This window comes from Pollicipes pollicipes, unplaced genomic scaffold, assembly GCF_011947565.3.
Source record: "Pollicipes pollicipes isolate AB1234 unplaced genomic scaffold, Ppol_2.1 Scaffold_4002;HRSCAF=4701_pilon_pilon_pilon, whole genome shotgun sequence".
Taxonomy (NCBI): Eukaryota; Metazoa; Arthropoda; class Thecostraca; order Pollicipedomorpha; family Pollicipedidae; genus Pollicipes; species Pollicipes pollicipes.
The window spans coordinates 12,089,661-12,104,590 of record NW_023596420.1 but is presented as its reverse complement, the minus strand read 5'-3'; the positions used below and the strand labels follow the sequence as shown (position 1 = coordinate 12,104,590).

Here is a 14,930-nt window from a genome sequence, read left to right as displayed (position 1 = left end):
TCCATCGATACACTATTGATGAGCTGAACCATTGTGCAACCGAGCCATGAGTCAATTACTTTGTTGTTACATCCCTTGACTGCCTGCCTGCTCAGCCTACTGTTCACCAGTACACGCACGTGGTCTCCTCACTCGGTACCCCCTCCCCACCAGCTAGTCCGCTCACCTGGGCACGGGCGAGAGCGGTGTCAGTGTCAGCGGCTCGAGGCCCCAGGACTGCCGGTGCTCGCGCTCCACGGCCAGCGCGGCCGCGCGCACCGTGTTCTGCATCAGCATCGCCACCTGGCGGGGGGTCGTCACGGTCACCACTCGGACCCGCGCGCGCGGCCTGGCCCGCCCGGACTGTGACGGGCCCTGCAGTGACCACAACAGGTTCGTTCCGGACCCGCCACGGGGTGCCAGTGACTGGAGCCGGCTCTGACCCGCCCCATGGCGACAGTGACTGGGTTCGGCTCTGACCCGCCCCAGGGCGACAGTGACTGGGTTCGGCTCGGACCCGCCCCAGGGCGACAGTGACTGGGTTCGGCTCGGACCCGCCCCAGGGCGACAGCGACTGGGTTCGGCTCGGACCCGCCCCATGGCGACAGTGACAGGGATCGGTTCGGACCCGCCCCAGGGCGACAGTGACTGGGTTCGGCTCGGACCCGCCCCAGGGCGACAGTGACTGGGTTCGGCTCGGACCCGCCCCAGGGCGACAGCGACTGGGTTCGGCTCGGACCCGCCCCATGGCGACAGTGACAGGGATCGGTTCGGACCCGCCCCAGGGCGACAGTGACTGGGTTCGGCTCGGACCCGCCCCACGGCGACAGTGACAGGGATCGGCTCGGACCCACCCCAGGGCGACAGTGACTGGGTTCGGTTCGGACCCGCCCCACGGCGACAGTGACAGGGATCGGCTCGGACCCGCCCCAGGGCGACAGTGACTGGGTTTGGCCCGAACCCGCCCCAGGGCGACAGTGACTGGGTTTGGCCCGAACCCGCCCCAGGGCGACAGTGACTGGGATCGGCTCGGACCCGCCCCACGGCGACAGTGACAGGGATCGGTTCGGACCCGCCCCAGGGCGACAGTGACTGGGTTTGGCCCGAACCCGCCCCAGGGCGACAGTGACTGGGACCCGACCCAGGACCCAGTCTGGCCCGGACCCGCCCCAGAGTGCAAGCGACTGGGGTCGGCTATGGCCCGCCCAGGGCGAGAGTGACTGGAGCCGGCTCGAACCCGCCCGAACCGGCACAGGTTACCACATCGACCGCGGCAGCGTGCGGCGCGAGCCACCCGGCTGCAGTGGCTGACGGCCGGTCACGGCACCACTTCGCCACAGCCAGCCCACTGGGAAGACGAGCCACGTCCGGGCTCGACGCTCCATGTAAATACAGGGCAGCCCACACGGGGAGCAGCCTCCTCGCACTCCCTCGCCCCCGGGCCAGCCTCCAACGCTGCTCAGATGGCGACACAGACCGGCGAGGCGGCTCAGGCAATAGAGACGGTCTGAGTGCGATAAAGACGGCCTGAGCGCAGTAAAGACGGCCTGAGCGCAATAAAGACAGCTTGAACACGATAAAGACGGCCTGAGCGCGATAGAGACGGGCTGAGTGCGACAAAGACAGCCTGAGCGCGATAAAGACGAACTGAGAGCGACAGGATGGCCGGATGTGACGTTGGCGTGACGTACCGTCATCGGCCCGACGCCGCCCGGCACCGGTGTGATGTGTGAGGCCACCTTGGACACCTCCTCCGTGTCGACGTCGCCCAGCAGCCGGTGGCCCGACTTCTTGGTGGCGTCTGCGAACGGCGGACAGGTGACGTCATCCTCTGGCGGCGGCGACGACGGGAGGCGAGCCAGGCGGGCACGCTTGCGGCCAGGGACGGCAGTGAACGATGCGTGCAGACATCCTCGTGCATGCGACACAGGCGAACAGCACGACCAGCAGTCATGAAAGAAACCATTCACAAAAAGGTGAGCAAAAACAAAACCAAAAACAAAAATGAAAGAAAACTTATCGGGCTCTATTACACGTTGAGTTTGACGTTTTCGACTGGAGAGGCGTCTGATAAGTCCCGTGTTTCTCGTTCACTGCTGTTGTTTCATTTCTTCAAAACCGCACACCAAACATTGACGGCAATATGTTGACAGCATGACATTTCAGGCGCTGTGAGCAAAACCACTGGCAGAACGCTGCAGGACATTTCACGTTGCCCCAAAATTTCCGACCCACCCAGGAATGTGACGCCCAAAACACAAGTCGTCAGTAAAGACGCATCAAAATATCCTGATGGGTGCAATTTGGCAATTTATCGCTACTGTAACTGGAGACAGGACAGCTTAGTCACCATTCTGCGCACAACTTGCTCTGGCTCGCGCCGCGCACTGAGATCCGTGGCGCGACGTCCAGCGACGGCGCCAGAGTGCCAACGACACACACGCCACTGCGCGTCGGCCGACAATAACTTTGTCTCATTTACGCAGGCGCCAAAAAGGTCGGACGATACGTCAAGTTCGACGCCAGTAAGCATAAACACGGACCGAGCCTAGACGGCGTCTAGCGCGACGCCTCGCTCGAGCGCGATCACGCGGGTGGGGAGCAGGCGACCATGAAAGGAAGAGACATCGGCTGGCACGACATGAGTCGCGTCACTGTTGATGCCCCGCTGACGGGTTAGAAGTCACATGCTGCACGCTTCCATCAAACGCGCACAACTCAACCCACCTGACATTCACCAGCATCACTGCGACATGGACCCTGGAGCACGCCAAGGGCCAACGCCAGCGCCCGAGACGCGCCGCCGCTTCAACCACACACATACACGCGCACACGCACACACTGACCGCACTGAACCCGCGCCGGCCCCGGTCCCGGCAGTCACCCCGACCACAGCGTGCACACCCCAGTCCGCGCCTTCGCCTCATCACACAGCTGAGGCGAGCACTCGCCTGGAATAGCGTTGATGCCGCAGTCGATGACGACGGCGCCCGGCTTGACCCAGTCGCCCTTGACGAAGTGCGGCCTGCCGATGCCCACCACCAGAATGTCGGCCCGCCGCACCTGCCGCGCGGCTGGGCGTCAGGCTGAGCGCGCGCCCACCCGCTTGGCGTGTGTCAGGCCAAGTCATTCCACAATAACGCAGCGATTATGAGCGTACAGTGAGCACGCGCACAGAGCGTCGTCGCTGACAACACGTCACGCCTTGTTTTTCGGCGACCCTGATCAACGGAATGGTTGCAGACACTGGGCGAACGGAGTCTGGCAACACGGTACAACGGGTCCCGCAGCACCCCGCCGGGTACGGCCGGGCGGGGGGGGGGGGGAGGGGAGCTCGACACTGGACGTCAGCCGTGGTCGGGGAGCTCCCGCGTGCCTGCCGGCGCCTCCCCGACTCGGGAGGAGATCCCGCAGCCGCCTCACGTGTTCCTCGATGTCCTTGGTGCGCGAGTGACAGGTGGAGACGGTGGCGTGGTGCCACTTGAGCAGCTCGGCCATCGGCGAGCCGACGATCTTGCTGCGGCCCAGCACCACCGCGTCAGCGCCCTTGATCTCGACGCCGCTCCTGCCGGACGACCGGGGGGGGGGGGGGGGGGCGTCACAGCCGGGCTCTCGCACCTAGCCGGTCTAAGGCACAGCGAGTCACGGCAGCACGGCCGCGCGGGACCAACACTCGGAGTCACGGCCGGACGACGTCGACTCCACAGGACGCCAAGTCAGGGCCGGGCACTCGGAGTTCGCGGGACCGCCGCTCGGAGTCAGAGTTTGGCGGCTCCTAATCCATTCGGCCGAGAAGAGCGGCGGCAGTGTGACGACTACGCATTGGTCAGGATCGGGGAGGGGCGACCACCTGCCGGCGTGCAGAACAGCCACCAACACACCAGCACCTCAGCATGCGGTGCTGAACGCTGCCGCGCGCATGCGGAGGCGGGACTCGAGAGCGTGTTTGAGGCAGGAATCAGACCCAGACACCTGGAGCCGGCAGCGGCGCGCCCCAGCCGCCCACCTCTGGATCAGCTGAATGCAGCCCCAGGGCGTACAGGGCAGGTGGCCGTGCCGCATCTGGCCGTGCGACAGGCAGCCGGCGTTGATCGGGTGCAGCCTGTCGGCGGCCAGACGATGGCCCGCGTCAGCGCAGCCCCCACGAGTCACAGCAGGCGACGACAAGCTGAAAAACTTCACAACCGCCGCGTAGCGCGCGCAGCATTTGATTCTGTATTTTCGTACCCAGCCGACAGCTGTGCAGCACGACGCTGAACAAATGTCAATGTAACGGTCCGCTGAGTTGTGATGGTCTTTTGCCAGTTTTTTTTTTTTGTCCCAGTACATCCTACTTCAGTTGCAGTGATATGAAAGCCGATCGAGTGCAAGGCCATCAGCAGTCTCACTCCCCGCTCTGTTGTGAGCGTGGAGCCTTATGTTTCAGCGCCCTCTTTTCATCTACAATGTCGTCAGCATTCTCTGGGACATCATGTGACCTACGACATTCCTTAGCGCCCCGCAAGATGTGACATACCACAGCACCCTTACCGTGACCTGTGGCGTCCTCAGGTAATCCTTCCGTGACCCGAAATGTGATCCGTTATATCAAAGTGTTCCGTGACCTCCCGCGACCTGTGACATCCTCCCGCGCTCTCATGTGACCTGTCATACTCTCCAGCGCTGTCCCGCGACATTTCGTGGCCTGCCATATTCTCCATCACTTTCCCGTCACATGTCATATTTTTAAGCACTCTTCAGTCAACTCCTGAGACCTGCTATATTCTCCAGGCCTATAGTGTAACCTGCCATGACCTGGCATATTATCCGGCGCTGACCTGTGACCTCTCGTGACCTGTAACCCCAGCACAGTCCCGCGCCGCACCGACGCCGGCGCGCTCACCCATCGACGTCCTTGTCGGGGTCAATGGCCTCGATGACCTTGTCCTCGTCGATGGTGTGCTCAGAGTCCAGCGGCAGCTGCACGATCATGCCATGCACGGTCGGGTCCTCGTTCAGTCCCTGGATGGTCTGCAGCAGCTGACGGCGGCACGGATACCGCGGTCGGGCGACGACAGAAGACGGGCACGAGCGCAACACAACACCCATGACGACCACCGGTGGGGGGGGGGGGGGGGGCGTGACATCGGACGCCGCCAACTAGGCGCGTGAAGACTGAGGGTCGACACGAGTTCGGACATGTGGAGGATGCGTATGGTTTCCCCCCTCGAGTCTGCCACCCTGTTATCAGACATGACCTGTGGCCTGATAGCCCTGCTGTCGGACCTAAACTGACCTCACCCGCCAACAGGCCTTCTGTATGCTGCGTTATCACACCGTACCTGTTGGATGTTTGAGATTGGATATTGGATACTGGAGCGCTGGCAGCAGCTCGGTGCCGGGAGCTCGTCGGCTGGTGACATACCTGCATCTGGGTGGTGTGGCGCGGCAGCTGGACGTGCCGGGCGCCGATGCCGATGTCGCTGGCCGCCTTCACCTTGGCCCTGATGTAGACGTTGGAGTCCTCACGGCCGCCCACCTGCACGATGGCCAGGCCGGGCTGGAAGCCGGGATACTTCGTCTGCAGCTGGCGCACCTCGTCCTGCAGGCCGGTCCGCACCTCCCTGGCCGCGCGGTGGGCCACGTCAGGTCAGGTCGGGTCACGTATGTCGGTAGTTATCGCCACACAAACCCACTCCCAAACACGCCAGGTAGCCGAGCTGCGCTATGGGGTCAGTATCCAAAGGGCCGTCACGTCACCAGAGGTCAGGCTCGGTTAAACCAGTCGGCGTTCACCAGCACACAGCCATCAGAAGTCAGGCAACCGGGGGAAAGGTCGACCTCGGGCGTCGCCAGAACAGCAGCCACGCCGCGCGACACCGACGGACAGTCAGCATAAAAAACACTGCAGGCAGCCAACTTCAGGCCGGGTCAACGAGAAGTGTTGACCAGTCTCCACCGTCAATCAGAGCTGTCAGAAACCGGGCCAAGGGGGAGGGGGGGGGGGGGGGCAATAGAAATCCAACGCCACCTGGAGCCATCAGAAGTCCATCTATATATCACTGGGCAGAAAATTCCATAATCGCAACCGAAAAAGTTGTGCCGAGGATCATGTCACCACCCTTCCCGCAATGTCCGCAACTTAAAAAAACGAACAACATCGAGACTGGCTATTCCCGCCCACCTAGACACCTAGAGCACCAGCGTACAACACCTAGAGCGCCAGGGTAACAACTCGACCACAAACCACAAACCAAAACTCGGCCTGCCACACCTCGGACAGGCGCCTGCGCTACACCTCGGACAGATGCGTGCACCACATCTCGGACACGTGCGTGCACCACACCTCGGACAGGTGCCTGCACCACACCTCCAGCCAGCGGCCCGGCAGTCACGGCCGTGTCTGGGGCATCGCGCGCGGCCGGCGGCTCGCGCCGGCCGCCACTCACTTGGCCAGCTCGGTGCCGGACAGCCGGACAGCCTGGTGCTGCGCGTCGCCGGATGCCATGCTCGATCCTGCGGCGGAGACGGAGCGGTACTGGAGGAGCACGCGCCGCGGCAGCCCGCACCCCGGTCTGGACGGCCACGCGGCGCGCACCAGAGACGCGGCCAGGCGACGGCCGAGAGCCATAGACATACAAGCGACCCCAAACCCACACGTAAACAGGCGAGACACTGGGCGGCCTGGCGGCGGCCGCCGGGTGGGCGGTGGCTGGAAGGGGAGCCCGTCCAGCGCCCACTCGCCAATGTAAATAAACAGCCACAGCCAGGCCGGGGGCACTGGACACGTGGCTCCCATGACCCCTGCAGCGGTGCTGCCCCCCCCCCCCCCCACCCCGGCTCGCTTGAATTGCTGGGAAGTGGAAGATTGAAAATATGCCGCGGAGATGGAATACATACGTCGTTAATCCTTTCGTAGGGCGTCGGTGACACTGCCTGTGATGGCGACGGTCATGTTAGTGTGCAACAGCACTCCAAAATTTATTCAGTGTGGTGTGTAAGATGTAAACAGAGCCTCACGCGATCAGTCTTCGGGCTCCCTGGCCGCCTCCATGTGCATGTTTCGATGGCTGCTACTTTGCTGTCCTTTGACCCCCAACCCTGACATCTGACTGCCCCAGCAAGGCAGGGCAGCAAACAGTGAACTCTGAACCTGGGTTGTGACAGCATGAAAACTATTGACACTCTGACCACTTGAGTCATCAATATTGTGGCACTGGTACTCCAGGGCTATTGGATAACTCTAATTTAAAGCATGTTGCCCTGTGTGAGACCCAGGGCCCCTAACCAGCTAATGATTATGTTGCAAACTTTGTCATGAGGTTATCTGCAAATACATAATATAAACACTGTCAATACCATAAGGGTTGTTTGGCTCATTTCAGTCCAGCCAACAACCTTGGCTGGATGGGGTTAATGACCTTGTTTTGATGTCCAAGCGAGGTCAGTGCGTTAGTATGAACTTCAACTACTATCAACAGGTTGTATTATTAATCTGCACTAAATCTCATTCACACAAAAATTATGCATCTGCTTCACTCTTAAAATCAATTAAATTTTAGTCCTGTCATTTGCCCACAACCATAAATGTTGGCCTGGCCTAAATCATCAAAGGCTGAGTTATAGAAGTCAAATCAAATATAATGGATAGCCTGCAATATCTAGATGCCCAATATGTATTTCTGACCTTTGCTCAGCATTGCCAAATGGTAATTGAATGCATTCATCTGACAACCTACCTGGCTGGTGGAAAACTTGAAATTACATGGTCACGGCATTGCTGCGATCATACAAGCTTTAAATCCTACAGATGATTAAGGCTTTACATGGCTTAAATAACTCAAATAAATCAAATGGGTCACAAATGACATAAGAGTGTGGATCACAACTGAGGTAAAAATGTGGCTACAAATTATGAACTTGTCTTTACTCCTGTGGAAAATGACTAATTTTGTGAAATTCTACCTGGAAGGCTAACCTGGCACCAGCTCAATGTAAAAAAATCATTTCAGGGAATGTTTTGATCAATGCTAAATGTGGCTGTTCAAAATACATGTACTGGTTTGCATCAGTAGCACTATTTGCTGAATTTCCAAAATTGCATTGAATTACATGAAACAAACATTCATTCCATAACTCAAAATCATAACTATACTTGCTTGATGAGCCAATAAATGACTAAAGGTGTAATCAGGTTTAACAGTCAATACTTTCATGTTCACTCCTTTTGCATTCCTTCATAACTATATGATCATCACACATGCACACATGCACACACACAAAATTGTGCACATATACATGCATAAATATATACATACATGTATATATATATATATATATATATATATATATATATATATATATATATATATATATATATATATATATATATATTATATACGGGGTTGCACATGCACACGTCATTCTGTGCACCGAAAACTGCAAGACACATGAAGACAAAAGCTACCCGGCCCTAGCTGGTGTCATACCTAACCACGGCACTCAACAATCCTAGGCACGGCATCAGCCGAAGCCGACAGCGCTTTGAATGGAAGCAAGATTAGGCACACCATTAAGATACATGAGTACATTTAGCAAAATATATTACGTGCCGGCTCGGCGCCAGGTCACAACAAATTACCGATTGGGCACCCTCCCCACGTGTCAGCAACCTTCTCCACGCAACAACAGTGCAGACAGCTCAAGGTCAACTGGTCAGACGGTATCGAGGGGCCGTATCTGTTGTATCTCAACGGGCGACACTAGCGCCGTCTACCTCACCAGACATGAAACGCAAGCCTTACTGGCGGCAGTAGTGTCCTCTATTTTACTCCACCTATGATGCAGGCGGCGCTACCATCAATGCTTAGCTTCTCCAGCTGAGCTCAGCTGGTGTGCTTGTCTTAAGCAAGAAAATTGTTGAGCTCCTGGGCTTGGCCCTTATGATAGCTTGTGCTGAGAATAACCGCTTTTTGTTTTCCAGGTTATGACTATCAACGCTTCCAGGCAACGTGCAAGGTCACGAGTGGTTGGTATCACATGATTTGCATTCGCTTGCCCATCTCACCCTACTGATCGTTGAGTGGCACCACAAAGATTCACTGGGTCACTGTTTCACAAATCATTGTGGGCATCACGATATCTTTTCATGACCCTGCGCTTCCATGCATCTGTTTGTCACTTTCCTTGCATTGTTGGCTCGTGTAGCGACCAGCAGACACCTGGCGGTCACGAAGAAGCGCGCGCAGAAGGTCATCGGTGGTCGTGACCTGGTGCAGTGACTGAGTATCGCCAAATGGTGTCATCTGAGTGAAAGAACTTAGTCTGTGCCCGCAGTGGATAGCAGATGTTGCAGCATCTCAGTTAGCTCGAACTATGTTGCGATAATTCAAGCGACAATGAACTCAGGATACTCCCTGCTAAGGAGGCAATTTACGCCTGTCGAATGGGAAAATTGCATGACGTAAGGTCAAAGGGCAAAGTATTATGCAGAGGCATGCAATGTGCATGGTTGCACCTGCCTCGGGGAGGATACAAAGTGCTTTTATTCTGAGGCTCGTTTCCGAATAAGCTTCACCGCAGCTCAAATGGTGACGCAGCACCGCATGACGCTGACGCCACGCTGCGACAGGCAGCACCATACTGCCCGTTTCAACCAATCAAAATACTTGCGCACCTCTTGTTCATAAAGTATCATCACTGCGGACGACTCGTTGGCGATTTTTACTTGAATAACCTGAGATGTTAAGAAACAAAACCTTTTGTTACGTTTATGACATTACGCCCACGCCAACTTGAAATGTATGTGTTTGCTGGAGCATCTCTCACTGACCCATAGTTTCAACTATTGTGAATTTAATGTTTCACTTCCACACCGTCTTTTTGCGACGGATTTTTTACTCTCACCTTAGTTCAAAAGCGATCCTAGCTCACTGTAGTTTTATGATATTATACGAATATATGGCGCACGAATGAAACTTTAATTTGTGAACCGTCTAGATCGTCTTACCAGGCAGATCTCGAAGTGAGTCCCATTGCACGCAGCGGATTTCTCTGTCTCGGTCACGATTTGTACTCGAGGATGGATCAAAGGTTGCATTTGCGGTATATAAAGGTTATAATTCATAAAAGCTGTGACCGTTGCAACAGCCTATCGTGTACAGCACATATTGAGCCACAGCTTGTTAACACGCGCTCGGGTGGCTGTCAGTTGGAACTCTCTACGTTTTTTTGTTTACAGAAAGCTCCCGGCAGGTGTGTTGGCGCCACATCAAACTTTTAAAGCCGTAAGCAATTGAGGAGTGAATGTCTTTGCATAAAAGATTGCATCTCATAACGTCCGTGACCGTCAGTGACCGGCAGGCCAAAGTCAAGCCATAGCTGCCAGCGAGAGGAATTTCAAAGGGAACCTTTCAAGCTGATCGGACATGGGAGTGATAGACGAGGTCTTGCAGCTTTGAGATGTATTTTTAGACAAATGGACGAATGATATTATGATTACGACAAATGCAATCGACCTTTGGTTAAACATAAAGATTGAACCATTGTAAAAACTAACTGCATTTTACCGGAAAACTTACTATATTGGAAGTTTTTGAACTTCAGTTCGATTTCCTTGATAGTTAATCAACATTTTCTCATTACGACTTCATGGAGGTCATTGGAGGTCACTGATATCAAGGGACATCAGTAAACCACTTACTTTGAGCAACATGCTTCCTAGCGCAGCTTTTGAAGCTCACTGGCATTTAAATGTCGAAATACCCTCGAAGGGCTTTCGTCATTCCGACGCTCTTAAAGTCACACAAGGTAACAGACCTGATATGATCACGAGCGACCTTTTACTAGGACAGGTCAACACGGTTTAAGTTGGTCACATGAGAGCCTGACGACACGGCTCAAGCTCTTGAACCGCGCTGTCAGGTCACGCTTGAGGATGCTCCAAAACTCATCAAAAGCGAGAGAAAACAAATATGCAGCCACCCTAACGTGCAGACCGTTTAGGGAGCTCCATCCCTTCAACTGATATGATCTCAACGCCATCGCTGGATAACCCAAAACGGCATTAAAAATCGAGATATCAAAAAACCACTACAGAAAATAAAATTCTAATTCGTTGTGACCACGTTCTCATTTGAAGAAGCGTGACAACTTCATTCCACAACCTTGTCGTGTTAGACCGTGCGGCGGACTTCCTTTGAACAACTCAGCGTTTTGTGTCGAAGGCAAGCTTTGACGGCTGCGTCTGGGCAAATTTTCTGACGGCCTGAAACATCAGAGGGCGAAATCTTCCGATCGACGCAACCGCCACAGCTTGAAAGGCATGCAGCGCTTGGTGGAATTCGTTCCTGGTGATATGTGCTGATGATGAAGGGAACGGCAGCCTGGGATGGCCTACAACGCAGCACGGCCCACTCTGATACGATGACGCATGTTTCTGAACTCGTTACAAGTCAGAAAGGCCTGGGCGGGCGTTTATGGTGATTGGATGACCATTATGTGTTGGGCGAATAATTCCCTTGATTTGGCTGTGCGAACGGTGTTTCCGTACTGGTCAAAATGATGTTGCGCAGACGTTGTTCTTCATTCAGGTTTCCTTATGCTCACTTTTATCATGCTACGCAAACATTTGCCTTAGTTCGTCTCAAAGTTGTCGTTTAACCCTGCGTTTTAGTCATGCAATGCTTTTATCCGGGAGAACAATATCTTGGACGCGTTTGGCCGGTAGATAATTTGAGTTTTATCCTAAATGCTGGAAAATTTTCTTGAGTGATGTTCGGCACTGTCAACACGGAAAATTATCCCAGATAATTTTCCGTAGCAAGCGAAAATCCCGGAGATTTTTGGGGCATGGTCAAGTCGGATCATCTGTTTTCGCTCTGCATAGCTATGACCGTTGGCTGTGGATGGCTCGTGGGAGACTAACCGGGGGTAATTTTCAGACCGGCCGAGTGTAAATGGAGAATCTCCGCGGATGATTATCGGAGAGATAGTTATTCGGTGAATGATTTTCCCTCGACCGAACGCACTATGCCATGCCATCAGCTGTCTTCATCGACCAATTCCTATACTCTAGAGAAGGAGAACTGTAGAGAGGGGAAGGGGAAAGAGAGTTCGTTTTCATCAATGTAGTTCATTGTCCTCGTGACCCCCAATACGGGATCCCATGCGCACTTTAAAGCCGCGGCCACCTGCGCGATTCCGCATGGACACGTCATTAGCAAGCCCGTGCTTTCCACAGCCTCGCTTGCGCAACAGCAACAAGGGTCGTGACTGGCTGCTGGTGTTTAAGGCAGATTACTTGCATTTTTGTTAAGCTACGGAAATCCACGCCACGACTTGCGCACATGATTTCAAGTACTAACATCAACCACGAAGTAGTACTAATATCAACCAATACTCTTTTGAGATAGCTCTGTTTACCAGCACTAGACTTGCAAAGATGATCTGTGCATGCTGTTGACACCCGATCCAAGGCTCGTTGTGGCACCACCACGTAGCACTCCTTCAACGCCATTGAGCTCTGACGGAATCCCCTGGTGGCTTACCGGAATTCCACCTCGGCTTAAAATACGTTACCGCCGGAATCCCCCACCGGCTTATGCCGACCTCACCCATCTGGAGTTGCTGGAACGAAGAGATCAACGACGCCCTCAATAATCAAATTCACTGCCAGTTCTGAGTGTTTGTGACTCATGGCCATCATGCCAAGTCTCGGTCACAGGATTCAGTGATCGCAGGATATTCTACCAACGAAAGGATCAATCACCACGAGTCGTGCTGCGTTCGGTGAATGTAGCGCAGTTGTAAACGACAGCCCAAGAATTTTCAACATCCACCTTCTGGAAAGCGTGGAAAGCCAGCAGAGAAGGGAACCTCACGTTTTATGAGTCGGGGATCCATCAACGGTTCCCCTGCACGCGTTGTCGCCAGTCACGCTAGCGGCCTGCGACAAGCGGGAAGTGCATTCGATTTCACCATTTCTGCGAGTTGCGGAGAGATTGACCTACAGACAACCCTCTACGTTACGTAAGCAGTGGGTCATGCAAGGCATAATGTAGCAGTTGCCTACGTTCCGCGTAGAGTTTTCTGCTTTGCTACCTGCCAGGATCCCAGCGCTCATGAGACACCTGTGACGAATTTAGCACAGACAGAACCATCTGCTCGCTCCAGTGGACAAAATATCAGGCGCTCCCATCACACCACGGAGGGGTAAACCACGGGGAGACAGGGGAAGAGGGGCAGTGGCTCACTCTGCCTGCCTACAGCGGGAAGAAGTGTGCCCCCCCCCCCCCCCTCTGAGAGAAAAAAAATATGTGAGTTCTCTTTTTCCCGCAACTGAAGCGGGCAAACTTCGCGTGGTTTCAAAAAAAGCTTCGCGTAGAGCACTAACATTCAGATCAATAAGGCCCATTACTGAGCTAAAGAGTAATAAACTGAGCCCAGAAAACCCTTTGCTACGTCAAGATTCCGTTTTTTAATCTTATAGTCACCTATCTGAACAAGGTAACCAATGCTTTAGATCAGGAGGCCCAATGTTGTGTTAAGGAGACCCCTTTGCTAGCTCGGGAGGCCCCCGATGCAAACTAGGAGGCTATTGTTCTGGTTTAGGAAGCATCTTCTATATTCAGGAGGCTCCGTTTTTGTAAGAGGAGGCGATTGTCATGCGTCAGATGGCCGCGAGTACGGATTAGAGTGTGTCCTGTCTTGGGATAGGGAGGTGCCTTGGCTAGATTTGGAGGTCCCGCTCTTGGATCTTTAGCACCCTCTTTTGGATTAGGAGGCTCCTTCTAGCGTCGGAAGGCCTTTTCAGTAACAGGAGGCCTTGTTGCATGCAAAAGAGGGTGCTGAGAAGGCCCTTTCTGGATGATTAGAAGGCCCTATTCCAGAATTGTTAATTGTCAACATTTAGGGCCTTCGATCAGATGTATGTAACATTTTATAAGCGGGTACATGCCCCAGGTGCCCATCCCTACTTAATACAACTATGCACAGGAGCCCCCCCCCCCTCCCCCCTCCCCGCTGTGAGGAGACCCTATTTTGTCTAGGAAGGCCCATGGGAAATTCTGCCTCCCTTACTCAAAATACGTGACGCCACCCCTGGTGAGGCATACCAATGTGGACCCATCGGTCTGAATACGACACGTTTTGCCTTGCAGAACAAAACTGAGGCCGCATACCAGCCACCGATTTGCCTCTGCGGCACTTCACTCAGCTTGGGAGCAGTCCCTGGCGCAATCCACCGCCCACGCTACCTTTCTGCCTATTTATACCTATTTACGGCGCAGCTCCACAGGACGATCCAAAGGCGCGTCGTGACCAATTGACGCTTATCGGGCCTAACAGACGAAAGTTGTGAGACAAGCGGAATATTTAATACTGCAAGGGACACTGCATTTGCTTTCACGGTTGTGCAAAGGCTACGGGCACTATCCTCCCGGCAGGGTGTCGCTACCCTTAACTGCTTGTTTTTAAGGTGAGAAAACCCTGAGCATATTGGTACTAAAAAGGCCACAAGACCACGGGTGCAAACACGGCTCTGAGGCTAGGGTGACGAAACAAGATTAAGGAGGTCAAACTGGAATCAGGAAGGTCAACGACTGGAAATGGCGTTTTGAATGGAAAAAAACGCGAAAACGCGCAATTTCCCACGTCGTGAAATGAGAGCAAACATTTTTCGGCACTATGAGCTTTAAGTTCTTCTGATGAGTTAACGACCTTCAGGGGATTATACCGGGAGAAACTAGTTCAACAACCTTGTTGAGCTAACTAGCGATTTTACTGAGAACCATCAATATCATCGTCATTCAGCACGACAGTGTCGTTTAACTGGCATGCCTGATATTTTGAAGGTCCTTTCATCTACAGAAGAACTTTGAACTCACAAAGACAACGTGCTGACGGAATAAATGCCTGCACGCAGTGTCAAAAGGTTGTATATGATATACGGTCAACTTCGGTAGAACGCTGAA

At 54.1% G+C, this 14,930-nt stretch overlaps 1 protein-coding gene across 2 annotated transcripts in view; it reads right to left on the bottom strand.

The window, feature by feature from the left end:
* The window catches only part of pug (pug C-1-tetrahydrofolate synthase, cytoplasmic), a 61,123-nt gene extending 52,452 nt beyond the window's left edge, over positions 1-8,671 (bottom strand). Inside the window, exons 1-9 of one of the 2 annotated variants that reach the window (XM_037216707.1) lie at positions 8,600-8,671; positions 6,408-6,474; positions 5,384-5,582; positions 4,862-4,998; positions 3,986-4,081; positions 3,403-3,544; positions 2,931-3,042; positions 1,671-1,780; positions 167-282 (exon numbers count right to left, since the gene is read on the bottom strand). In XM_037216707.1, the coding sequence (XP_037072602.1) occupies positions 167-282; positions 1,671-1,780; positions 2,931-3,042; positions 3,403-3,544; positions 3,986-4,081; positions 4,862-4,998; positions 5,384-5,582; positions 6,408-6,466 (971 nt within the window). In that variant the 5' untranslated portion in view covers positions 6,467-6,474; positions 8,600-8,671. Of the gene's footprint in view, positions 1-166; positions 283-1,670; positions 1,781-2,930; positions 3,043-3,402; positions 3,545-3,985; positions 4,082-4,861; positions 4,999-5,383; positions 5,583-6,407; positions 6,612-8,599 lie in introns of those variants that run through there. The other variant, XM_037216705.1, reaches the window with a different exon arrangement.
* Positions 8,672-14,930: the final 6,259 nt, after the last annotated feature.